Source organism: Diadema antillarum, unplaced genomic scaffold (assembly GCF_040938485.1).
Source record: "Diadema antillarum isolate AM-2024a unplaced genomic scaffold, OU_Dant_1.0 seq00001512_RagTag, whole genome shotgun sequence".
NCBI classification, from domain to species: domain Eukaryota; kingdom Metazoa; phylum Echinodermata; class Echinoidea; order Diadematoida; family Diadematidae; genus Diadema; species Diadema antillarum.
The window spans coordinates 378,048-405,240 of record NW_027272246.1 but is presented as its reverse complement, the minus strand read 5'-3'; the positions used below and the strand labels follow the sequence as shown (position 1 = coordinate 405,240).

General features: G+C 40.2%; 1 protein-coding gene across 1 annotated transcript in view; it reads left to right on the top strand.

The window, feature by feature from the left end:
• Positions 1–728: 728 nt before the first annotated feature.
• LOC139710250 (importin-5-like) overlaps positions 729–27,193 on the top strand; it is a gene marked incomplete at its 5' end in the record, with an annotated part of 36,588 nt that continues 10,123 nt past the window's right edge. The window contains 22 exons of the mRNA XM_071622180.1: positions 729–809; positions 1,226–1,418; positions 4,165–4,267; positions 5,673–5,769; positions 6,546–6,650; positions 6,925–7,050; positions 10,576–10,696; positions 11,459–11,653; positions 12,043–12,170; positions 13,969–14,058; positions 14,813–14,986; positions 15,822–16,040; positions 16,969–17,185; positions 18,846–18,907; positions 19,264–19,420; positions 20,347–20,519; positions 21,525–21,636; positions 22,609–22,664; positions 23,989–24,111; positions 24,457–24,531; positions 24,698–24,842; positions 25,714–25,942. Coding sequence (XP_071478281.1) covers positions 729–809; positions 1,226–1,418; positions 4,165–4,267; positions 5,673–5,769; positions 6,546–6,650; positions 6,925–7,050; positions 10,576–10,696; positions 11,459–11,653; positions 12,043–12,170; positions 13,969–14,058; positions 14,813–14,986; positions 15,822–16,040; positions 16,969–17,185; positions 18,846–18,907; positions 19,264–19,420; positions 20,347–20,519; positions 21,525–21,636; positions 22,609–22,664; positions 23,989–24,111; positions 24,457–24,531; positions 24,698–24,842; positions 25,714–25,942 — 2,981 coding nt within the window. The remainder of the gene's footprint in view (positions 810–1,225; positions 1,419–4,164; positions 4,268–5,672; positions 5,770–6,545; positions 6,651–6,924; positions 7,051–10,575; positions 10,697–11,458; positions 11,654–12,042; positions 12,171–13,968; positions 14,059–14,812; positions 14,987–15,821; positions 16,041–16,968; positions 17,186–18,845; positions 18,908–19,263; positions 19,421–20,346; positions 20,520–21,524; positions 21,637–22,608; positions 22,665–23,988; positions 24,112–24,456; positions 24,532–24,697; positions 24,843–25,713; positions 25,943–27,193) is intronic.

Sequence of the window (27,193 nt, the reverse complement as noted above, 5' to 3'; positions counted from 1 at the left end):
GTGAGCCAATATACCAGACTGAGCTTTTTGTTTGATATGCAGATGATGTAGCTTTATATGCAATACAGAAACCAGACAACTTAACCTGTTTTGCTGGCCATGGGGCCGCACTCATATAGTTATGAAATGTACAATGTATATTTTGTGAACTCTGCCATTTGCTGAGGAATGGAAAGATATTTTGATACAGGATTGTTATAAACATGCTTGATTGCTTGCCTCAGGAAAAGAAAACTCAGAATGGGCAAGCAAAATGAAACGTAGAGGGGACTTTTGCCCAAATCCCAATTTGGGGCAAGTTTGACAAATATTTTTGAAATGCCCTGCAATGCATACATTATACACGTACTAGTGTACAATGTATGTACTGTACCTCCCTAAACAATATTTCTTTCTAGTGATGATGAATCTACTTTCAATTAGCTAAAAATTGTTTTAATCAACTTAAATTGTTAATCTGCCTTCTTTCAAAATGCTACCTCTGATATATAGTGACTCTTCACCTCTTGGGATTGCTAGGTTTCAGACCAAACAGAAAATTGTACTGGAAATCTTGAGATCTATCACATTTTACATCAAGCTTGCTCTTGACAACTGGACAGCGAACATTATTCATTGAGGAAAATGACTGTTAAAAGGCATTGATGTTACAGCAAGTTGATATTCGTACTGCATGAATTATGACTCAATCTCTATCTCTCTCATTTTCATGTTTTAAATGATTTCAGCAAGCCTATGAAGGGATTCCTCCGGCAGGGAAGACAACCTTCTTGGTGCAGACGATTGCCAGCCAAGACATACCACCAGAGGTAAGTCAGCTGAAACCGTCTGTTCTGGTGGTGTCTAATGATGCCTTTTTAATCTTCGCTGACACATGTAAGGTTGACATGAGCTTGAAGCAGAAGCAGAAGTAAAAGTCGAATATCGCCTAAGGCTTTGTGTTTTCCACAGTCCCGTCAAGATTGACTTATGCGGAGTTGACTGTACGCCTTTGTAAAAGTGTATATTGAGTGGAAGCTAATTTGCTGCACCCATTTTAACAGTAAGAACTCATAAGAACTCATAAAGTTTTACCGATCAAACCATTCCGTGTCAATCACCATTATGCATGTGTGCAAGGTAATTAGGTGAATAGGTAAATCTGAAATATCAAGTCAAGAAATGACCCTCATTTTTTATGGTTTATTTCCATGTCTTCTTTTGTGTTTCGTGTTTGCGACCAAAGAATACGCAGCTTGCGGCTGTCCTTCTGCGGAGGTTGTTTAGCACCAACTTTGAGGGGTTGTGGCCGCACCTACCCAAAGATGTGCAAGAGGCCGTTAAGCACCAGCTCATCCAGTCGCTGCAGGTCAATCGCGACGGGATGCTCCGACGCAGGATCTGCGACGCCATCGCCGAACTTGCACGCAACCTCATCGGTGAGTCCTGCACGAGTCTTTCGTCTCGCATTAGTTTTTTTATGCCTCCGCAACGAAGTGGCCGGAGGCATTATGTTTTCGGGTCATCCGTCCGTCCGTCCGTCCGTCCGTCTGTCCGTCCGTCCGTCCGTCTGTCCGTCCGTCCGTACGTCCGTCCGTCCCGTTTTGTTTTTGTCGATATCTCAAGAACCGTGTGGTGGTTTTACATCAAACTTGGTATGAGGGTATATCCTTGGGGGATAATACTTTGTGTGGATTTTAGGGTCACAGGGTCAAAGGTCAAAGGTCACAGGTTTATTTTGTGAAAAAAAATTTGAAATTTCATGTTTTTCTCCATATCTCGCAAATGGTTCGAGGTATCTTCATGGAACTTAGTATATATGCTTGTACCGATGGGCAGTGATTATCTAGGGAAGTTGGGGGTCATGGATCAAAGGTCAGGGGGTCAAAGGTCAAGGTCAACTCCTCAAAATATCACTACTTTCCTTAAAATGCAATAGGCTGAAGGTTTTTTTTTTAAAACTTGATGTATGGCATGTATTACCCAATATATATTTTTGGGGAAGTTTCTTGCCAAAAGGTCAAAGGTCAAAAGGTCAAAGGTCAAGTGAAAGTGCTAAATTGCACTTTTTCCTCCATATCTCGAAAGTAACTCAAGGTATCATCATGAAACTTACATATTTATGCATGTTCAACCTAACAGTGATTCTCTTTGGAACTGTGAGGTCAAAGGTCAAAGGCCAGGTTTAGATAATACTATTTTCCCATTTGATACTGAAATTATACTTTTTCTCAATACCTTGAAAATTACTCAATGCATAAACTTATAAAAGGGTCAAAAGTCAAGTAAAAATCATCAGTTCCCCAAATACCTGCACTCTGACATTTTAATCATTCATCCAATTGAACCTAGTTGTAGGAAAGTGAACATTCAGCACATTTGTGTCAAACCTGTCATTTTAATATTTTGCCAATTGTGTGAAACTGTCATCACACATTGTCAAGACATTGTACTATAGACCTATTAGGAGAACCATGCATTATGGCGGAGGCATATCAGTAGCCGTAGCGATATATCTAGTTTTAAATTATTATTATTATTTATCAAGTGTGGTATTGCAGTTTTGTCTTGGATTGTAGTTGTGCATAGTTAGGGCATTATTTAAATGGAACATTCTCTGTATGGCATTGTGCGCAAATGTTGAGACTACTGCACAGGAGTGTTTTATATTCACTTTGAGCCAACGTTTTTTTGGTTTGTTGATCATTGTGATCCCATGCCCTGCTGAGTACACATTTATCGGCTTCCAGCAAAGGTGCAGTGTTCATTGTCATGCCCATAGATTTTGTTGGATTGTATTCTATGCACTTACGTGATGCCATTTTCTAGGCAACCACACAGTGTTATTAGGGTAAAAGAAAAAAAAAGAGCAGTTATAATTGTCATCATTATCCTTCACACGTGGAAATTGTTTTTTAAACTGAATAAAGAATGCACATCTGTATAGATTTTATTTGCAAAATCTGATAATAGAAAGTTTGACCGTTCTTATGTCAGAATATCATCATACATGGGCGTTACTTTGGCACCACAAACAGAAATTCTGTCAAGTATTGAAAACTAGCTTCTTTTTTCCCCTCAGAATTTCATTTGATTTTTTTCTCACAGATTTATTTTCTTATTTATCATTATTATCAACATCCCATGGCCCTCCCTACTCCCTCTCAACGCATCCATCCTAAAATGTTTGATACAAAATTGCGTTGACCTTTGGGAGAACATGTAAGAAAATCAGGATGGCGCAGAAATGATTGTACTGTCACCTGATCAAGATGTGCAGTGTCAGGTGATTTACTGGCCTTTTAAAGTGAAACTCCTTGTCATGACTTGCTGATATTCTGGCAGCTATAGATGTGGCAATGTATTGCATAATTGGAATATTAAAAGACGGGGGGAATTTCCATGTTGCAAGGCTTACACATGCAGGACCGTTTGACTACCCAACAGGATACAGTAGACTCCCGTTATAATAATGAAGTCCTCCTGACCTTCAGTTTTCTATCTTTACATCGAAATTTCGTTATAACTGAACAAATTAACAATGATAAGCAATAAGAATACAAAGAGTGGATAATGTTGCGGCCTGAATTTTTACTTCGTTGTAGCTGGAATTTCATTATCACTGTGTTCGTTATAACGGATGTGCACTGTACATCATGTCAGTATCAATAGAAGGATTGGTGATAATATGATCTCTGTGCTTTACATGATTGTAAAGGTTGTTCCTTAACCAGAATGTTACAGATTAATGAATTCCTGCATCAAGTTGCATCAAACTATTAGTCCCTGTAAATCTAAAGGAGAGTGTGTCTAGTCTCCAAATGATGTGTATTTTGTAGAGAAATTCACTCATAAACTTCTGCCAATCAGTTTTTATCCAGATATGATTGCTTATCTATCAGGAGAACTTTCTCAGATTTTGTTTTATTTTGTATGGGTACAAACAAAAATGATGTGACTTGGGATAGTCGAGTCTATGTTTGAGTACTTGCCAGACTTACATGTATGACTTGCAATACGTGCGATACATTTAAATAAATGTCTGCCATCTTTATAGCACATTATTATGGGGGTGGGGTTGGGGTTGAGGGAAGTGTTTCCTTAGGTAGGTGGCGTACACAAAATAGTTTTACAGATTTAAAAAAAAAAAAAAAAATGGTCTGCATGTTCTGGATTTGCCATCAGATGAGGAAGGTAATCAGCTGTGGCCGGAAATATGGCAGTTCCTGTTCCAGTGTGGAACCTCCACTGTCGCAGAACTCAAAGAGAGCGCCCTCAACATATTCAAGTAAGTGTTTTGTTTGTTTTGTTTTGTTTTGTTTTGTTTTGTTTTGTTTTGTTTTGTTTTGTTTTGTTTTGTTGTTTGTTTGTTTGCTTTGTCAGAAAAACAGTTTTGGTTTTTGTCTCTCTGCCATTGATACATATTTTACTTTTTTGCATCAAGTCTGTTAAAGGTACTGCTTTTACCTTTGGGAGCAGTGATTTTAAAAATGTTTGAGTTATCACATTTGATGCATATGTGTAGGTCAGTTCTATCACAAAACATCTTACGATATGAAAATTTTGCAATAAAGCCTGAAATATGAGGAGATATCACTACCTCTGATCACTGATGAACATTTCTATATTGGTTGTTTCCGTCTGTAACTCATGTTTTCTAGAACTATTTTGAAGCACTAAGGCTGGGTTTTTGTTTCATGTGCAAATGGTAAATAGTACCTTAAAAGGCTGGGTAGCGTGGGGATTCGTGGGTGGACCAGTTCATTCGCTGCCCAAATGGGGTACATTCGGAAACCACAAAAAGCACCAGTCAGCGAATATTAAAGTAAAATGTACATCGTAGCATATGCTCATCAGTAATGGTCGACTTGAGTCAAGATTCTTTGGCTCTGTGTACACTTACATAGAGATTAATGATAAAGCTGTATAAAATTTGTTACCTGGATATTTGAATATCATACGAAGGCCGTACAGCCTTCCCACTCCAAGAATCCCCATGCTATCACATCTTCAACCCGTTGAGGATGAATCTCGAGTATACTCGGGCAGGTGTCTCTGGGAAATGCGTGTTGTAGCAAAATCAAACCATCCTCAATGGGTTAAGTGTGATATCTGAAGCATTGGTGCAATTATTCATGTGGAAGTGTCGTGAATTGGCATCATTATCTTTGAGTAAGATCAAATAAAAAACAGTTGTTCATTCTTTCTTATAAAATACTAGCAATGATTGACGAAACTTAAGCTAAACAGATTTTTTGTAAGCATCAAACCACAGAAAGATGGTTTCTTATACATGATACTGTACTCGTCAAATATTTCACGAGGTCTTTATTTTTGTGAATTTTGCAAGTCAGGTGCTATTTGCAAATTTAAAAACAGCGAAAATATTAACTCTGATCCATAAATGTGACGTGCACGCATACATTTCATTGTTTGATACTGTACTCCACAATCACAAATTCAACCACTCATGAAATTGTCAGGAAATTCCGCTGAATATATGGCATAAACAGTAGGTTAAACATTGATTATATGAGGTAGTTGCTGCATTGATTAACCCATTGAGGACGAGTCCCGAGTATACTCAGGCAAGTGTCTGTGGAAAATGCGTGTTGTAGCAAAATCAAAACGTCCTCAACAAGTTAACGTCAGTTTTTTAATACCATGTTGTTTTTGCTGTTAATGATTTGCAGTAACTTTCCTGGCATCTTTGGAAACAAGCAAGAGTACTACCTGGTGGTCATCAAGGACATGCTGAGCCAATGTCTGGACAAGCAAGAGCAATTAGGGGTAAGGGGACCAGTGAAAGTGGTGGAAGAATGATAGGGGCAGGGAGGTGTGGATCGTGTTCTTCGTATGGGCTGCTCGAGTAGTACATATCTTCTGGTGCTTGTTAAGGTACATGTAAAATCTGCATCTTGGAGCTAAAGTCGGCATTCAGAAGATGCTAAACCATGGATGGGTCATGACTTGATTGATAGAAATGACCTATTTTGTTGTTTGTACTGCACTTTTTATTGGTTTGACATTGCCAATTTGAAGATGCTGAAGTGGAAGAGTTTATTACTTGGGATTTGTCCTAGAGGCAAAGATCCACAGATGCACTGACTTGCATATGATGACCCATCAGTTTGTACAATTAAGAATACATCGTTTCTTGGATGATGGATCAAAGTCAGCTTAATCGGTTAATAACTGGAACTATGTGTGTCATGCAGCCATTCTATCTGAGAATATATGTGAGTTTATCTCCTAATTATATATTTTCAGAATTGATGAAATACTGTTGACAAGGTTTAGCATTGACTGGAAATGATTGAAAACACCATTATGATGAGCTGTTATTTTCACTCATAAAATAATTATGTTCTATATCCGTCGGACAAATTTTCATTGGAACTATTGTTATTATCGCATATTTGAGCCATAATGGGACTTCAAATGTGGCTCTCACCTTGAAACGATGGCTCTGATGAAGGTTTGAAATAAATCTTCGAGACTGGAGTCCATTATTGTGGCATCTGTGAATCTGCAATTACATGAACAGCTCTTGTTGTTTTCACTAGGTGCGAATAATTGCTGCCAAAGCCACAATATCTTTCATCGTCGTCAACAGCAAGGAGACAAACATCCAGAAACATTTCATGGACCTCATGCCTGCAGTACTTGATGTAAGTCTAAAATTTGTCTTCCCTACTAGCCTTGTGTCCAGACTCCATTTGTATATAATTTTTGCATGTTCAGATCAATACTGTGCAAACGATTACAGGTTAGAGAATGTTCGAATACAAATGTGTAAAGAGAGTTCTATTATTTGTTGTTTCAAACTGTTTCAATTTTCCAGTTTTATATGATTGCTCATTCTGTCCAAGTGGTTGATATTTGAATATAACCTGAAATTTCCTAATTTCATATTTGTTTACTTTTTTCTCCTTTGAAATACAGACAATAACAGAAAGCATCAAGAGCCAAGACGATGACTCGCTGCTGAAGGCTTTCTTGGAACTGGAGGAGAGCACACCCAAACTTCTCAGGCCATACATGGAGAACGTTCTCACCCTGGCTCTGCAGGTGAGTTAAAGGCACTCAATCGTGGCAAGTGGTTTGTGCGGCATGGAGACGAACGCAACATGCTGCCTCCCCCATTCTGTATTAAATGTAGTGACCCCGAATGAGAATAGCGCTGGCTCAATGGGTCAGCGAACGAAATGCTAGGGTACAAGAGAGCTCTCTGTGCTAATCTCCTAACCCAAAATGGCTGTCCGAGCAAGCCACGAGAGCTTCCGAATGGACGCACACTCTCAGTGCGCATGCGCATGAAGAGAGGCCAAAAGAGCCACGCGTCTTCTGGCCTCTCTCCTCCAATCACCGCAGCTCGCGGTGACAATATTTGTGTATGATGCGTACACACGCACACACACACACACACACGCGTCTTCTGGCCTCTCTCCTCCAATCACCGCAGCTCGCGGTGACAACGTTTGTGTTTGATGCATACACACACAGGCACACACACACACGTGTCTCAGTGGCAGCATTGTCCCACACGTTTATGGATATAGCACCGAGTCTGGCATTGCGCAATTGCATGCACAAACTTCGGTCGTTCAGAGTTTACGTACCATTAGGGATGGCGATCGGCTGCCTTTAATTCCCCCTCCTCCCCACACCCCACCATCAGATAAAAGAGTCTTGTACATGTGCTGTGATCAAGTTGGTGACACGACATGTGTTCCTGCAGCAGTTTCCCCAGTCTTATTTTCTCCAAGGACTTAGGGTTACGTCAGGGTTGGGGTAGGATTTTAACCCTAACTAGACCAGGCTATTTAGGTAGATGATAGAGCCGGGGAAGGGGGGCCCTCCCAGGCCCCCCCCCCCCTCCAGATCTCGGCTGTTGACCGCGCGATTGCGGCAAAAATCGGCACACACATTGCCTGTGACGTAATCTAAAGTACCATGAAGTTAGTTTTTTTAAAAGATTATCATTCATGCTAAATTATGCTCATTGATGCATAATTATGCATGAAATCAGACAATTTGGTATAAATCAGTAAATAAAGCTCTCAACAGGCACATTTTGTATGTAAATATTCTTTTTAGTGTCCTTAGCAAATGTAAGAGAAAAAAAATTGTGCCATCAAAAAATTTCTTAAGTATTTTATTGTTTTTATGCCTCCGCCACGTAGTGGTGCCGGAGGCATTATGTTTTCGGGTTGTCCGTCCGTCCGTACGTACGTCCGTACGTACGTCCGTCCGCTTTCGTTTACGCGATAACTTGAGTAATATATACTGGAATTTTACCAAACTTGGTCCAAGTATGAAGTATGATGGGGCAATGATTTGATTAGATTTTAGGTGAAATCGGCTGAAGGTCAAAGGTCAAAGGTCAAGGTCAAATCATGAAATTTATCCGTTTACGCAATAACTCAAGACTGTATGGAGCAAATTTCACCAAACTTTGTTGGAGGATGATGTATGATGGGACAATTACTTGATTAGTTTTTCAGTGAAATTGGACAGAGGTCAAAGGTCAAAGATCAAGGTCAAATCCTAAAATTTATCTGTTTACGTGATAACTCAAAACTGGATGAAGCAGCTTTCACCAAACTTGGTCCAAGGATGATGTATGATGGGACAATTAGTTGAGTAGATTTTAGTGACATTGACAAGAGGTCAAAGGTCAAAAGGTCAAGGTCAAATGCTAAAAATGTTGCTATTTCCCCCATATCTATGCAATGCCCGCAGTTATTTTCTTGAAACTTAGTGTAGACATGTACTACTGCATAAAGATTCTCCAGAGAGAGTTTCATGTCATAAGGTCAAAGGTCAAAAGGTCAAAGGTTAGGTGAAAATGTTGCAATATCACTTTTCTCACAAATGGTTCAATGTATCTTCATGGAACTTGGTACATATGCATGTACTGACTGGCAGGGATTATCTAGGGAATTTAGGGGCCATGGGTCAATAGTCAGGGGGTCAAAGGTCAAGGTCAACTCCTCAAAATGTTACTATTTCCCTCATATAAGCCTGTACTAGTATATGCAATGATTGCATTATTAGTTTTAAAATTTAATGTACGTACATGTATTACTTAATGGAGATTCTCTTGGAAATTTCCAGCCAGAAGGTCAAAGGTCAAAGGTTAAGGGTCAAAGGTTAGGTTTAAATAAAAAAAAAGATATATTTTGTACTGTTTTTTTTTTTAGTGTAATTACACTCTTTCTTCATACCTTGAAAATTATACTCCATGCATAAACTTATGACAAGGTCGGTCAGAAGTCAAGTAAAAATTTTCAATTCCCCAAATAGGTGTACCTGCACTCTTTAATAGACAATTATAGCAAACCCAGTTTGTGGAAAGTGAACATTCAAGCTATTTCTGATAAACCTGTTATTTCGATATTTTACCAGTTATGTGAAACTGTCATCACACATTGTGAAGACATTGTACTATACACCTATTGGGAGAATCATGCATTATGGCGGAGGCATCAGTCGCCGTAGCGACATTTCTAGTTTTAAATTTCTTATGTATATCTTTGTTTTTTAATCTTTATGCTTTTCATTGTTTTTTCGATGAAATTTGTCCACGACATTGTTCCGAACAAGAAAATATGTTATTAATTTTAATCAATAAAACCCCCAAACAATCATGTTTTTATGAAATTTGCCTGTAAGCACAGTTTGCATTGAAATTGTACACGAATTAATGTTTTTGAGCAAATTTTGGTCTGACATGCATGTACATATTTATGCGCAACTTCAGAACCGCGCGCCTTGGCATCGCAAATTTGGTGTCAAAAGATGCGGGAGACTCGAAAAAAAAAGTCATGAAACGTCGCTGCGATAGCTTTTCACAATAGTGATACAACGCGCGGAATGTCGAGTGGGGGGGCCTGAGAGGCCCCCCCGGCCTATAGTTAGGGTTAAGTCAAGTTTCATGTGAGAACTAGGATTAGGGTTAGGGTTATATTTGTGGGTAGGTTTTATGTTTGGCTTTAGCGTGCAGATATTTCATGGGAGCGACTGTCGCAGGAGCAAATGTCATGAAACTGATTTAGTTGAATGCCATGTGATATACCAGGCACGAGTGCAAAGAATATCAGTTGATGTCCTACAGGACATGTCCTCATAGATAACGTGATCTCAGAGTGAAACATTGTCTCTGCGACTGCCGAAAGTTGCAATGAGATGGCAGAGTTGATAGCACGTCTGCCCTTGTAGATAAGTGGCTAGGATTCGAATTTTAGAGTGGGAAGCTGAGCAACATTGTTTGTCATCATACTATCCCATCTGATAAAAGTCAAATATAGTCTGCCCCTCAGACAGGACATAGATGGAGATCCCACGAGTGACAGACTCCCAACTCAATTTAAGTAGAGAATCCCACTCCACATCACTTGTAAAGAGCAAGGGCGCAAACCCGATGAAGTGGTCCATCACATACATATACACAACATAAAAACAATTTTGAATATGTGCCACATCACTAGAATACACACTTCAGTGATATTTTATAAAATTGTTTCCTGAATGATTAAATCTGTGAACTTGTTAAAAGATTGATTTTTTTCTCCTCCTTTCTGTGGACCCCAGGTGATCGATAACGGCGAACTTCCGGATAACTGGAGACATCTTGGGCTGGAGATGGTTGTTACATTATCTGAGACAGCAGCTGCCATGCTCAGGAGATACCCACAGTACATCAAGCATGTTGGTAAGTAACAGAAACAACAACCAACAATGACAACAACAACAACAACAAAACAATGATGACAACAACATGGACAATGACAACTAAATGAAGACGGCAACAACACCAATGACAGCAACGACAACAATGACGACAACGACATCAACCACAACAACCATAAGTACCACCACAACCACAACAACAATCACAACAAGTACCATAACCACAACAGCAACAACAACAACCCAAAGCGTACTATAGTCCCAAATGTCTCTCTTGGTGTAGACACATTTGTAAAGGCTTGTTCTTGCTATAGACCATCTCTATGTTTGTAATTACCAAGACCACAAAGTCTTGGTCTTCATCAACTTTTTGCTGTATGGTTTGAGTGTGTATTGATGCAAACTTGCAAAGAAGTGTAAAAAAAATGGAGTGAAGAAACAACAAGAAAATGTATTGTATGATAACTGATGAAGAAAAACCTGTGGCAGATGAGGCATCTAAAAGCAAAAAAAAAAAAGAATAATGAATCTCTTTCATCATGGTAGCTGTTGGTTGCTATTACAAGAAAGAAAGGAGAGGCGATTGTCCCAGCATTCGAATTTTTTATGGAATGACATTCTCTATTCAATGCATTTCTGTTTCTCCCCACCATATTTCACAGCATCACTTTATAAATAGTTTGGACATTGTTATGATAAAATGCGATGATGATCATCTGCTGGTAGGAGCCATGACATCATTAGCTGCCCCTCTGACAAGATGACGCATTTTTCCTTTTTTCAGTTCCACTCATGATGAAGATGATGACTGACCTGGAGGATGACCCAGAGTGGGCACTGTCCGACGAGATCGAGGACGACGACAGCGACAGCAATGCCGTGGCCGGGGAGAGCGCCCTCGACCGGTTTGCTTGCGGCATCGGCGGGAAGACGATGCTGCCGCACATCATCGCTATCGTGCCCAGCTTACTCCAGAACGGTGAGCGGCAATTTATCTCTTCTTTCATTGAAACAAACTTACTGTTATTCACATCATACTTAACCTTTACATGCCCAGACACTTAGACAAGTTCACCGTCATATACCTGTCAATTGAGAGAAGGCAGCAATTTTGATAGAACATAGCCGTGAAAGTGTGATGAAAATCAGACAATCCATTCGAAAGCCTCAAATTTGTCGACTGAGAATGAGAAGGGCGTTAATTTGCCTTATCACTATGGGTTTAGTGGCAACTTGTCGCCTTTGTCATTCTCAACCGACAAATTTTGCTTCACTGAGCTGTCAGATGATTGACGTGCCTTTGATGTTCTGATTTTGTTTGTGTTTTGATTGATTTATTATGTCTCATACTTTGCATGATAAAATCAGAAGACTGGAAGTCACGGCATGCTGCCCTCATGGCGATTTCTGCGGTCGGCGAGGGATGCCACAACCAGATGGAGGCAGTCCTGGAGAAGGTCGTCGACTCTGTCCTGCCGTTTCTCTACAAGGAGGAGGTAAGCCTTGAATTGTCTGCGTCAAAATTCCACGGTTCCACTTGGGCTGCTATTTGACAGAAGACAAAAGAGAGAGAGAAAAAAAAATTTTTAAGGATTATAAGTACAATTTATGATTGTATCATAAACCTGTTTTCTGTGTTATAAATGTAGCTCAAATTTTTGTGTGAATAATTACAAGTTATTATTCCCATGTGAATGTCTTAGTAAAAAATTGTATTTACCTCTGCTTATATACCATACATGTACAGATGGTTGCGTATAGGCAAGTACACTGATGATGGTAGAGTAATGTCATATATATTCAACAGACTACTGTAAAACATGTTATATTCGCGGCAGTAAATTTTCGCGAATTGGAGCCAATGGCCTTTTTCGTGGCATGAAATTTTGCGAATTGCCACTGGCGTTCAATGTATATATAGTGTAGACAAGAACTTTTGCGTGCATTTTAATTTCGCGAATCTTGGCGCTTGCGAAATTCGCGAAATTAAAATGCACGCGAACATTCCTCGTTTTACAGTATATCACTGAAAATTAAGAAATAAATCTGTTCTCCTGAGATTTTTATACCCCCGCCAAACGAAGTTTGAAGGGGGTATATAGGAATCAGCGGACGGTCGGTCGGGCGGTTGGTCCGTTGCAAATCTTGCGTCGCGAACTACTTCCTCAGTTTTCAACCGATTCCCATAAAACTTGGCACAGATGTGTGCCTTGGGTTGTAACGGCATGTTATTGGTAAAATATAGGGCAAAATGCTTCATGGCAAAACTGCTTCATCAGTGTTCTTCCAATTCTCATGGAATTCATATTGAATGTTTGTCTTAGGATATAGGTCAGCATGACACATTTCTTGACAGTGACAAAAAGTATGTTGCCATGGTAACAGCTCACATATTATGAGCCAAAATGATGGAAAATTTTGTGTTGCAAACTACTTCCTCAGTTTTTGCCCAATTTCCATGAAACTTGGTACAGATGTATGCCTTTGGTTGTAGATGTGCAAGACGCATTTTTTGACAGTACCCGAAAGTACGTTGCCATGGTAACGGCATATTAATGGCAGAAGATCAAGGAAAGATCTTGCGGATTTAACTACTTCCTCAGTTTTTTTACCAAATCTTATGAAATGTGGCACACACCTTGATCTTGGTGGGAAGATGTGGAAGATATATTTTTCAGACGTGTCGGAAGCTGCGTTGCCATGGTAACAGCATATAAATGGCAGAAGATCAAGGAAAGATCTTGCGGATTGAACTACTTCCTCTGTATTCGACTGAAGCTCATGAAATGTGGCACACACATTGGTCTTGGTGGGAAGATGTGCAAGACATATTTTTTGGACGTGTCGGAAGCTGCGTTGCCATGGTAACGGCATATTAATGGTGGAAGATCAAGGAAAGATCTTGTGGATTGAACTACTTCCTCAGTTTTTGACAAAAGCTTATGAAATGTGGCACACACAATAGTCTTGGTGGGAAGATGTGCAAGACATATTTTTCGGACGTGTCGGAAGCTGCGTTGCCATGGTAACGGCATTTAAATGGCAGAAGATCAAGGAAAGATCGTTCCTTGGGTAAGACTGTCGTCACGGGGCGGGGGTATTAATCACCTTAAGTGATATTTCTAGTTACTTTTACCCATAAACAGATATTTTTTTCTGCCGATATTCAAAGAAATTCTGATGACTGCTTTTAATAAAAATTGTGCAAAAGAAAGTGTATCTCGAGAGTTACGGAAATACATGATCTTACGTTTTGGATTGAAGATGAGTATTGTGTGATTTTTGTCCCATCAGCATCCACGAGTCAGATATGCTGCCTGCAATGCACTGGGTCAGATGGCGACAGACTTTGCCCCCGTCTTTGAAGTGAAGTTCCATGCAAAGGTGATTTGGAGTCCATATTTTGGTCCATCTGTCTGTCCTGTGTCTCCCCTGTGATGGACTTTTGTGACCTCTCGAAAGTACCAAGTGTGAATATTCATTCTCGTGTCGCATACGAGTATGTGTAGAACATGATGAGGAAGAATAAGATTAAACATGTAACATATTAGCAATACTTTTGTATTTGAGAACAATTTCCTTACATAATAGTAATACCAGCACAATTCCGTAGCCTTTTACTCTGTTTTCATCACTCTGCCTCTGCCCCAAAACTTTTATGTGTCACAGATTCTTCCTCTCAGCCGTACATCGATTTGTTTCTTTTTGTTATAACCTTGCATAGGCACATCAATTTACTGTAAAAAAAAGAATGCTCAGCATAACTTTTTTAACATCGTGCTTTTATTTTCATTTCGTTTCTCAAGCTATTGATCTCGGTCATTTTTGCAAGTTTTTCTCTGTCAAGACGTTTGGGAAATTGATGTATTGGCCGTGTATGTAGTGAGCATTAGATGCGGAAGATGATTTTGTGAGTGCTTAAGATTTGCAATCGAGATCCACAGTGGCAGAAGGAGAAATGAGTATGCCCCTTTTGAATAAACAAAACCTGCAATTTCCCACTTATGAGATGATGTACTTTTGTTTGCGGGAAGCCAATATTTTGGCTTGTTATTTTCACAAATATCAGTTCACCCTCTATCTTTGCAAAATTAAAAGTACTTTCTTATCCTGTTTTTTTTTTTTCTGGCAATTTTAGGTCATACCTGGACTGCTGCAGGTCCTCCAGGACTACTCCAACCCACGGGTGCAGGCCCACGCCGGGGCAGCCCTGGTCAACTTCAGCGAAGACTGTCCAAAGTCCATCCTCCAGCCGTACCTTGAGCCGATCTTGAGGCAGATCGGTGAGGTCATCAGGTCCAAGATGGAAGAGGTGAAAAGAGTTTCTTTTCTTTTTGTTTTTTGTTTTGTTTTGTTTTGCATTGTTTGTCTTTTATTTTGCATAGGATAGATTTGGCATGAGAGAGGGTGAGTGGGTAATGATGTGGACAAATGGGTGTCTCTGGGGATTGAAGAAACAGGCCCTCGAATTTTATCAAATTTGGGTCTAGGCCGCCTTTTTGAGGGGTCACAAACCACTTACAGGGTCGCTTAACCCATTCAGGATGGACTGATTTTGCTACAACATGCATTTCCCAGAGACACTTGTGCAAGTATACTCGGGACTTGACCTCAACAGGTTAAAGGGGCACAAGTGAGTAACAAAATGTTGTAGCCCTGAATGGTTTGATTTTGAAAGGGGCATTCTGGCCAGTCAGTTGGAAGGACATAGCAGCAAGTTGCCCATGTCCATTGGATATTTTGAGCGCTGAAGAAGGTATTATGGCTACACAGGTGTGGCTATAGAAATGATGGTGATATGGATGCATAGGTGTGAGTTGTGAGAAATGGAGAAGATCTGGTCACACAGGCATGGTTTAAGCTTCGCCCCATGTGACTAGCAATAGTCAGCAAACAGTATCAAGCATGCACATTGTGCCAAACAAAGAAGGAGAAGATTGCACCCTTGTGTCTGTTGTATGCATGTATTGTTCATTTTCCTTTCCTAAATGATGATGATGATGATGATGATGATGATGATGAATGACATATCTGTTATCACCATCACTTCATCAGCATCATTGTTTTTCATGCAAATATGAGCCAGTTCAGTTGAAACATATTCTATCTGATTCTATCTGACTCCACTATCTTCTTCCCCTTGACAGCTGGTCCAGAGGGGCACCAAGCTGGTCCTGGAACAGATGGTGACGACCCTGGCCGCGGTGGCGGACACCACCGAGGAACAGTTCCTGCCGTTCTACGACCACTTCATGCCCAGCCTCAAACACATCGTGCAGAACGCCACGGCCAAGGAGTACCGGCTGCTGCGGGGAAAGACGATAGAGTGCATCAGTCTCATCGGTTTGGCCGTGGGAACCCAGAAGGTGAGGGTTTCTCTCCGCTAGATTCTCTGTGTGTGTCGTCCATTTCCTACCTCTGCCGCGATGGTGGTGGGTTGTAGCTGGCATTTACCAGGTCTTTGGCAGTCTTTCTCCTTTACTGTTGTGCTTGCTTTGCAACAAGAGACCCATATAATGAGGTGCTGTTAAAGAAGGGCATATCTGTAAAATCAGAGTCTCTAAATCTTGCTAGAGTTTTGTTGGTCGTGGCAGTCTAGACTGCATATTCTGCATATCGTCGCTGGGGTGACAAGACCTCGTATCTCAAAAATGTCAAAAAAATTTTTTTAGCTTAATGGTCAAATAATGGGTCAAGTGATGTCTTGGCCAAATCCCAACTGTCTTACTCCAAAAATGAAGCCACCATGACATGTCAAAGAGAAGGCTTTCCCATTCACTATAGTGCTTTGGCCGCCATGATTTTTTGCTCTCCTGAACATTTGACATTTTTGAGATACGAGGTTTTGTCACCCCAGCGACGATATGCTACTATTTATAGATATATGCAGACTCCCACTAGCAGACATGCCAGCTGTTGCCTTTTTGCAGTATTTAGTACTCTTCTTTTTTTTTTTCTTTTTTTAGTTGCTAACATACTGCAGGTTTCATGAAAATTATTGTTTTCCACAAATTGTTTAATTACACTTGTCTATTGCAGGAAAGGTAAAAATACTATTTTTCCACCAAAATGTGCCTTTTTAGCCCACAGAATACTGCAGTGCCTTTTTCAGGACTGGCATCCCTGCTCTAGTGGTTGGAAGGTGTTGGTCTTTATTTCACTTATACAGAATCTATTTTCAGTGTCCCACAGTGCATGAAATGTTGGCTGACCATGCTTGTTTGCATTGGAATCTGTCTGAAAAATCATTGCGTGAAAATTTGCAACTTATTCATGTCTTAAACTTCTCCACAGTTCATGCAAGATGCAAACGACGTCATGGACCTCCTGCTCAGAACTCAGACGGACACCAGCGACCTCGAGGACGATGACCCACAGATCTCCTACATGATCTCAGCCTGGGCGAGAATGTGCAAGCTCCTTGGCCCCAGCTTCCAGAGTTACCTCCCCGTTGTCATGGGGCCGCTCCTCAAGACCGCATCACTCAAACCGGAAGTGGCTCTTCTTGACTGTGAGTGCTGTTTCTGAACCTTTTCTCCCTTTTCCTGTGTGCGTACTCATCTTCAGTTTTAGAGACATCCCTGAGGATGTCATCTTTGCTTGTATAATAGTGATGTTGATGATGATGATTTGACTTCTCCATCATCATCGTTATCTTCTCCTCCTTCTTCTCCATCTTTTCCTTATTTTTATGCCTCCGCAACGAAGTGGCCGGAGGCATTATGTTTTCGGGTCGTACGTCCGTCCGTCCGTCCGTCCGTACGTCCGTACGTCCGTACGTCCGTACGTCCGTCCGTCCCGTTTTGTTTTTGTTGATATCTCAAGAACCGTGTGGTGGTTTTACATCAAACTTGGTATGAGGGTATATCCTTGGGGGATAATACTTTGTGTGGATTTTAGGGTCACAGGGTCAAAGGTCAAAGGTCATTGCAGGTTATTTTGTGAAAAAAAATTTGAAATTTCATGTTTTTCTCCATATCTCGCAAATGTTTCAAGGTATCTTCATGGAACTTAGTATATACAATGTATGCTTGTACCGATGGGCAGTGATTATCTAGGGAAGTGGGGGTCATGGGTCAAAGGTCATGGGTCAAAGGTCAAGGTCAACTCCTCAAAATATCACTACTTTCCTTAAAATGCAATATGCCTGAAGGTTGTTTTTTTTTTAAACTTGATGTATGGCATGTATTACCAAATATATATTTTTGGGGAAGTTTCTTGCCAAAAGGTCAAAGGTCAAAAGGTAAAAGGTCAAGTGAAAGTGCTAAATTGCACTTTTTCCTCCATATCTCGAAAGTAACTCAAGGTATCATCATGAAACTTACATATCTATGCATGTTCAACCTAACAGTGATTCTCTTTGGAACTGTGAGGTCAAAGGTCAAAGGCCAGGTTTAGATAATGCTATTTTCCCATTTGATACTGAAATTATACTTTTTCTCAATACCTTGACAATTACTCAATGCATAAACTTATAAAAGGGTCAAAAGTCAAGTGAAAATCATCAGTTCCCAAAATACCTGCACTCTGACATTTTAATCATTCATCCAATTGAACCTAGTTCTAGGAAAGTGAACATTCAGCACATTTGTGTCGAACTTGTCATTTTAATATTTTGCCAATTGTGTGAAACTGTCATCACACATTGTTAAGACATTGTACTATAGACCTATTAGGAGAACCATGCATTATGGCGGAGGCATATCAGTAGCAGTAGCGATATATCTAGTTATTATTCTTTTTCTTCTTGTTATTATCATTATCAATACACCCAATGATAAAATGAGATTTCTGAAAATGAGAAATTTATCTACACTTTTCAAAGAGTAGCCTAATGCCAATGATAAATATCAAACAAGAAGGCAAGCAGGAGATGGCGTAAATGCTAAACAGAGATTTGCAGAAAAAAGTAATTGCAGTACTCACCACCGCCGCGACAGATATCTTAAGGGCAGATTTGAAACATGCTTTGCAAGTGATGCCCATCGCTGTCTTCAACTGAAGTCGGGATAACTTGAGAGCTTCGGAAGAAATCGTGCCATTCAAAGTTGAAGAGATGTTGCCAGGTCTGAAAAAAATGGTCTCTGCCATTCTGGCTGTGAGAAAAAGTGCTTCACACCTGAATTTTTTCCATGACCACCAACAAATCTTTGTTTGTTTTGTCTTCACAGCCGAGGATGCCAAGACAATCAGTGAGGAAGAGGGATGGCAGTTTGTGAATCTTGGAGACCAAGTAAGTTTTTGACCATCTCCAAATCCTTGTGTCTTCCAACAGTAGATTTCATGCATATCCTAGCTCTGTAATAATGATGACGACAACGACAACGACAACGACAACTCTTATTTATAAAGCCATTATGATTATCATTCATTCTCTATGTTATTCTCTGTACTTATCCTCAATATCAAAGAGATCCAAAAAACATCCATTTAGTATATCATCTGACATCATTTTGCATCATAAGATCAGCACTGTGCAATTATAGAATACAAAGTTTTGTCTTTTTCTGTAGTGTTACACAAATGGTTTGTTAGTGTAGTAATTTGAGAACTGAGTAATACTATTAAGTTTGAACCTTCTCTGGACAGCAAAGCTTCGGAATCAAGACAGCAGGCCTAGAAGACAAGAGCACGGCATGCCAGATGCTGGTGTGCTACGCCAGAGAGCTCAAGGAGGCGTTTGCCGACTACACCGACCAGGTCGTCGAGATCATGGTTCCACTGCTGAAGTTCTACTTTCATGATGATATCCTTTCCGCCAGTTTATTTGCATTTTGATGAATGCACATAGTTACGTAAGTCTTAATATTGTTGTCTATACATTGCGTATAAAAAAAAAAAAAGGTAATCCAACTTTGGAGGGCTACTATTTCATTATTGTCAGCTATGGAGAGCGCAATGTTGAATGTGAGGAAAGGGGAACTCTTCCCCTTTCCGTTCACACCTAATTATGTTGACAAGTGTCATGCATGACTGAGCACATGAACTTCACAGACGACAATGACAAATTGCACTTTTTCCAAGTTTCATTGTCGCACGAAGGAACAATGAATGCACTGTCAATGCATGGAGCTCTCTTATGTCAACTTTGTAGGCTGAGCTAGGGAGCTGCGTACCAACATATTATACAAATAATGAATGTTTATGAGTGCAATGGACAGAATATTTCATGAGGTGAAAGATGAAATGATCCATTCAACAAGGCGCAGCCGAGTTGAATGGATCAAAGATTTCATCTTTCACCGAATGAAATGTTTTGTCCATTGCACGAATGAAAAACATTTGTTATTATTTTTTTTATAATGCCTTAAATAGATCCTTGTCATTTGATGTGTTATTAATTTAGAAACAAGAGAGAATCTGAGATCGAGAAATTGCTTACTGAATGCTTTACGCTAGTGCGCTGTCGCATACACACACTGCAAACGCAAGCCTTTTACATGCGTAGTGTGCCGGGCTCTCAGCATGTGTGCAATGGAGCAAATCGTATGGATTCAAAATTGCACGGTAAATGGAACCACAATTGCACATATGATGACATCATAGTGTAATGGGCCGAATGATCAATGTCAAACAACCAATGAAATGACGAGGATCTATTTAGGCGTTATATAAAGATGATTGATGGATGATATGATGGAAAGGTGTAGTTTCCTTGACGGATGGGCGCACTTGTCAGGTATACGGCGTCAGAGTCCCTCCCCCTCCTCCTGGAGTGTGCTAAGATCAAAGGGGAGCAGTACCTGGTGGAGAAGTGGAAGTACATCTACCCAGAACTCCTGAAGGCCATCCAGACCGAACCAGAGGTGGACATTCTACAGCAGCACATGGGATCCTTGGCAAAGGTAAGTTTGGCTCGCTCCGTCCTTTTTGGTCCTGTTTTTTCACTTTGTCCTCTTAATGGTTTCTTCTTCCTCTGTCAGTATCTTTTCTCAGTGTTTCTGTCCTCTTTATTTATTTGTTTATTTTTTCAAACAAAATTTCCATTTTAAAATCAGCCTTTTTTTCTTCTTTTTTTCTTAATCTTCAGTCGTGTTGTTTGTCCTTTCATTGTTGAACTGTTACTCACCATATGCTCCGGAATACATTTTTTTCTCTCTTTTTAAAAACAAGCAAGTTGTGTTTCTATGCCAATCTTTTGGTGCCTGTTTGGTTCATCAGTGACATAACTAATGAGATAATTATGAGTTGCAAGTGTCAAACAGGGATGATGAGAGTAGAGAAAGAAATAGGAAATGGTGTTCATTAAATAAGGCGTAAGGTATTAGTGCTACACTGTTGCTACAAACCACAACGCCCATCCCTCCCCCCTTCACTTCTTCAAGATAAGACTTCTGTGTGAGATCAGCTGCAGAGTGGGAAAGTGTCTGCATGAGTTTTAAAAGGAAGACCACAGCATTCTGTGCCTCACCTCAGGGGAGTCAAAAGAGTTCAAGGACAATTACCCCAGACCCTTCCCTTGACCCTAACCCTAATCCTAATCCTGAACCTGAACCTAATCTTAGTCCTAACCCAACTTCTAACCCTTAATCTAAAATAAATCTAACCCTATCACTAACCGGTATTTATCCAGGGGTTTATGGTTCTTTGGGATAAATGTCCTCAGAAGGTATAAGTTGTCCTGATATGATCAAAAGATTTTTTTTTTAAAGCTATTAAAGTGGAGTTGAAGTTAAGATCACTCTTAATAGGAGGAATATGCCCCACATGCTAAGACCAGTGTAATATCTCCTCCCACTATGATGAGAGAGTTGTAATTCTTCCCATCACAAATTGGGTAAGGATTTAGTGATGAGATTTCTGTACTTCTTGAAGTGGCTTGACTATGAACTTTGCTTTTTGTCCTGCAGTGTATCGAATTCCTTGGCAGAGGGTCGCTGAATGACAATCAGATGCAAGAAGTCGCCACCACCCTCAACGACATGTTTGAGTCACACTTCAAACGGCAGGCGGAGAGGCAAGGTAGGGTATGATTAGGAAAAAAGAAAGAGGAAAATAAATCCTTTCTTTAGTAGAATCTTGTCCTGTCCGTGTTTTAAGAAAGAGGGCAGTCAAACAGAAGAGCTCTAATACAAACTTGCTTTGTTTACCTTGTCAGAAAATTTAAATGTCACTTGTGGGGGTTCTATGTTCCAGATCCTCAAGAAACAAAACAAAACAAAACAAGACAAATACTCTTCCATAGATTATGTCATTAATACAGGTAAGAATTATAACATGATTATAGCAGCATAATAAATAAGGAAAAATCATGAGTTTAGAGTTCCCTTTTTCTCTCTCTCTTCTTTCTTGAAAACGCAACCGCAGTTCCCTTAGACTTGAAATACAAATCATTATTATTGGACTACTTGTCAAAAAATGAATGACGAGTGAGTCTGTTTAGATCAGTACCCTTCTGACTCCTCAGAGTTTAACTTTGAAAGAAGTCTCTCTTGAAAAACAATTTTTCTTGTAAATCAAAAATTTTTAATTTCTTTTGAAAAGTTGTTGTGGTTCAGTGGATAGGACAATGGACTTCGTGGATAAGATACCTTGCTGTCAATGATAGATCCATGGTTCAAGTCCCCTGTCTATGGCAGCTGTACCCTAAGCTAGACGTGCTCTCCTCACTGCATAATTGTTTGGAGGAAACTTAGCTGTCAATACTGTGGTTGCTTGCTTCCAAACATCCATGTCTTCCTTGGCAGTCATGCTACAAGAAAACAAACCATCATGCAATCAGTCATAGAAGGAAAAAAAAAAATACTGATGGTAGTTTGAGGACAAATCAAACCATGTTCATGACTACTTTGGAATATACTTAATACTATCTGCTGTTTGAAAAAATATGGGGGAGTTGAATTATTGTCAAAGTCTTATTTTGTGCGATGCAGAATGAACCTTAACACCGTAGTTTGACACTGGATGTTTTCAATCTTTCTCCTAATTTGACAGAGCAAAGGAAAGATGAAGACTACGATGATGTGGTCGAGGAAGGCTTGCAAGATGAGGTGAGAGTTCATACTCGGCCTTCATGATAGTCTGACACTCCATTTAACTCTTTGTGTGCCACGTTCGCACGTCCGACTCAGTCCACGGCGTGCCAACTTCGCATATTCTGCTCAAACGCACAAATCCGCCCAAATCGATCAATAAATCGCCAAATGCTACAGTACAATGAAAGCATTTCTCGCGACTACGTTCCTCTTGCACATAGTTTGCATTTCATGTGGTGAACGACCAGCAGGCGGTGTTCCCTACTGGATTCTGCGTTTAAATTCTAGGTTTCTGTTACTGTTTTGTGTGCAAAAGTCATGTCTTTACAATAAATGTATCTAAGTAGTCATGTAAAGAAAACAATCATAAATTTGTTATACTGTTTACATCAAAGCAAAGCTTGGGATTTTCTCTACAACATTGCTCACTACATGTCCAGCTTAACAGAAATCTATAAAAGTTACATAGATTTGAAAAACATAATATTTTTCAAAAGCAAGAGCATGTTGCTGTCTCAGAATAATGCGGCACACAGGGGGCTTACATCATGGCACATAAAGAGTTAAACAGGCATATGGAATGCTCATGAAGCACTCAAAACTCTGTGTGAACAGACTTTCTGGCCCTGAAGCACCCTAAAGTTATCCCCCTCTCAAGACTAAGTTCAGAAGTGCTCTGAACACCGTATGTTTAGAGCGCTCCGGAAGTGGTTTGTTTGAATTGCCTTTCCTTGTGAAGGTTACCATGACAGTTATGCCTCTCTAAGCCACTTTGCATGTGATCTCGACGGACAGTGACTCTTTGTATGAACAGACTCAAAGGAGCATCGAAGTGCTTCAGGAAGACTCTGCGCCCAACTTCGTGTATAAATGGGCTCTGAAGATGGCTCAAAATTGTTGGTAGTGTCAATGCATATGCAATATCCTATGAAGTTGAAAAAAAAAATGAATGAAAGTATGTAGGTAAAATATGAAAGTCTGTAACCTTAACTGGCGAAGATATCTTAATTTGATGAAACGTGTGCCACGAAATGATGCCTTGATCCGGCTTAACACTTTTGTGAGAACAGTGATTATTATGTGATTGTGATTGTCAGGAGTTTACGAGTAGTTCTCTTTTAGTGTTAGCCAGGTTAGATTTAGAGTTGACTCCTTGAGATCAGTGATAATTATGTGATTATGATTTCTAGATGGAGGAAAGAGTAACATTTTATTTTAGCTTTTGCCAGTTTTTTTTTTTTTTTTTTTTTTTTAAATCAAGTGAAGAGGTATTTAAAAATGTATTGTAGGAACAGTTCTGAGTTATCACCAAGCATTTTGTCTTCTCTGGCTCTCGTAGGATGAGGACGACGTATATTTACTCAGCAAGATCTCCGACATCTTACACTCCGTCATGGGCACGCATGCCGACACAGCACTGCCCCTCTTCGAGATGCTCCTGCCAAACATTGTGAGATTACTGGTGGGTACTAATTGGTTTCTTGTGACAAATGTGTCCGTAATATTTGTTACTTTTGTACTGCTAAACATGCACTGTTTGTGCGAAAATATGTTACATGACTTGTTCATTAATTAATGCTGTAGGGCATTCCTTTTGAAAATGCCTTTGTAATTCTATGCAGAGCAGTTCCTAATGTTGAGGATTAAAGAAATGTTCTTGTATATAAATGGACTCATTCTTGTGCAGTTTCATTTTGTAGTTTGACAAGTTTTTTGAAGCTGTATCTTGCTGTTTCAATGTCATACACAAGATCAGTATGGTTTACTATGATGATGTACTAATGAAAGATCCGTTTGTCTTTTGCAGCCTCAAGACAAACCCTGGACAGACAGACAATGGGCGATCTGCATGTTTGATGATGTCATCGAGTTCTGTGGACCTGTGAGTATTTCTGTACATGGCTTATTGGTTGAGCAATTGCAAACTGTGTCAGTGGCCATTTCAATTAGTCCCAGCTGTAAGCTTTTGTGTGGTTTACAGACTGACAAGGACACCATGCCCAATATTCCCCATGAGCCAATAACTGTACATTCTGTTTGCCTTTTAGCTTGCCTTCAAGTACAAGGACTACTTCCTGGGACCCATGCTGCAAAATCTGACTGATAGGAGTCCCGAAGTTCGTCAAGCTGCCGCCTACGGTTGTGGGGTCCTGGGCAAGTTTGGAGGGCCGCAGTTTGTGCCAGCATGTCTAGGTAAGTTGACTGGACTCTCAGTGACCTTTTGATGTTTTGAAGATTGTTGTTTGTTTACCTTGTTGCACTGGAAGATCCAGCAAAAACTGTTAGCAGGACAGCTCATCATGATCGAATCAGAGTTGAAGCTGATACTTGGCTGATAGCAGGAGAAACTTGAGACTGAGATTATGTCAAAGTTGAGGTTTAAAGCTGGTCAGATGTATTGACTAAGAGGTTGTCGTATTAGAGACCATAAGTGTCTTAGATTCAGAGCAAGAGTTTGTATGCTAGACATGAGTAAGATTTTAGATCAGGAGATTGACAAATTTGGAGCAAGAGTTGAGAGTCGGTTAGCTCTGAGACTGAATGTAAGTCAGAATCGAGAAGAGGACTAACTTGGTTTTGAAGCAAGATTCATCAGGATTTTCAGTTGGTACTTCACATTATTTAAAGCAAGACGTAGTCAGATTTGCTTCCAATGGTGAATCACGATACAGAGCAGAGGTGAGTCAGTGTGGGGCAAGAGTGAGCGTCTGATTTACTTTAGACTGAATATAAGTCAGATATTGGTAGTTGTTGAAAGAGGATCCATGACATTTGTTCCTGTGTCAATTTCTCCCACGAAATACTTGCATGCTAAGCCTGGCACAAATTCTACCCACAAACATAACCCTAACCCTAATCCTAATCCTCACATCAAACTAAACCTAAAACCCTACCACAACCCTAACCCTAACCCTAAGACCTTGGAGAAAATAAGACTGGAGCAATTGTCGCATGAGCAAATGTTGTGTCACCATTAAAAAAATATGACATCAAGACACTGCGTGTTGGGTAGCAGAAAATTGGATGACCCCTCTTCTCTCCCTTCCATACCGGCTATAAACAGAGGCCATCCCGATTCTGACCAAAGTCATAATGGAGACGGGGTCTAGGGAGAAGGACAACCTGGCAGCCACAGAGAACGCCATCTCCGCGGTAACCAAGATCGTCCAGCACAACCAGAGCAGCCTCAACATGGAGGAGATTCTCCCCGTCTGGTTCAATTGGCTGCCGGTATCCGAGGATCGGGAGGAGGCGGCATACATCTACAACTTCCTCTGCGACCTCGTGCAGTCGTGAGTTATCTTTACCGACAGGTCTGATGATGTAATCAGTTGATGATGGTTCATCCATTCATTCATTCATTTCATTTCAGCACGTGACAAGCTTTGGCCAGGGCTGTTCTACAGCATGTCCGTGCATAGATAAAAACCAAAGATACAATAGTATGTTGTTTTTTTTTCAAAATGATCTTTGATTAACATGTGTAATGGTAATGGTATCCAGGATAAGATAGTAGAAGTGATGATACTCATAGCTGTAAGCAGAATTATCATTGTAAGCAGAATCATCACTATAATCAAAGCAATGTTAATGCATCAGCTTTTTTCTTCTTTTTTTTTTAGTGCTTTTCCATGACGTGTGGCTGTACTAAAAAGGGCTTTGGTATCGGAATGATAATACATCAAATTTTAGTGTAGACACATTTATGTAAAGAGTGGATGAATTAAGAGTATCCAACAGTTTCCTTGTATTCTGAGTGGTTAGGATATTTATATAATATTGACTGGCCCTGAGGGAGGTACTATACAAATATTGACTGCTCATGAGGATGATGGTGGAAATTATCATTCCCTAGGTGCTTTTCATACCGACCCTTCTATCATCCCGAGGCGTTAGCCGAGGGGTGATGGAAGGGTCGGTATGAAAAGCACCGAGGGAGTGATAATATCCACCACCATCCGAATACAGAGCAGTTAATATCTGTTTTATATACCTCATCGTTTAAGACTTAACCAAGATCTATATAGGGCTAGGCAAATACGAAGTAAATTCTAACTGTTAGGCCTAAACGTTAGCCCTAAAATCAGGCCACGGCCTGCGCTTGCTTGCTTGGTTTTCGTGCATTTCGTACACTACCCAGTACACACGGTACATTGTACTCACCAAAGAGATAATCTCTTTGGTACTCACTCACAGTCACACGGCCTTCGGCGAGCTCCTGCATAAAATCTTGGCAGAAGATTACAGTATACAAGTATCCAGTTTCCCGTCGCCCGTGTTTTAATTCGATATTTCCAACATGCTGAGATTTGTCTCTGCTTCGGGATCCTAAGAAATTGTAATTGCAAAGTGTACGATCTTTGATCCAGCTCACTTCAAATCACGGAGGAGCGCTCGATCACCATGCCACGTTGAAACATGCCTGCTGCGCTAGTGCGATGATTTTGCATGTGTTTATACGATGCGCGTAGTGAACGTCCTTGGTTGGGTGGAGGGGTTGCGGACACCGTGCGCGAAGTCTAGTGAACTTGTTATGTGTACAA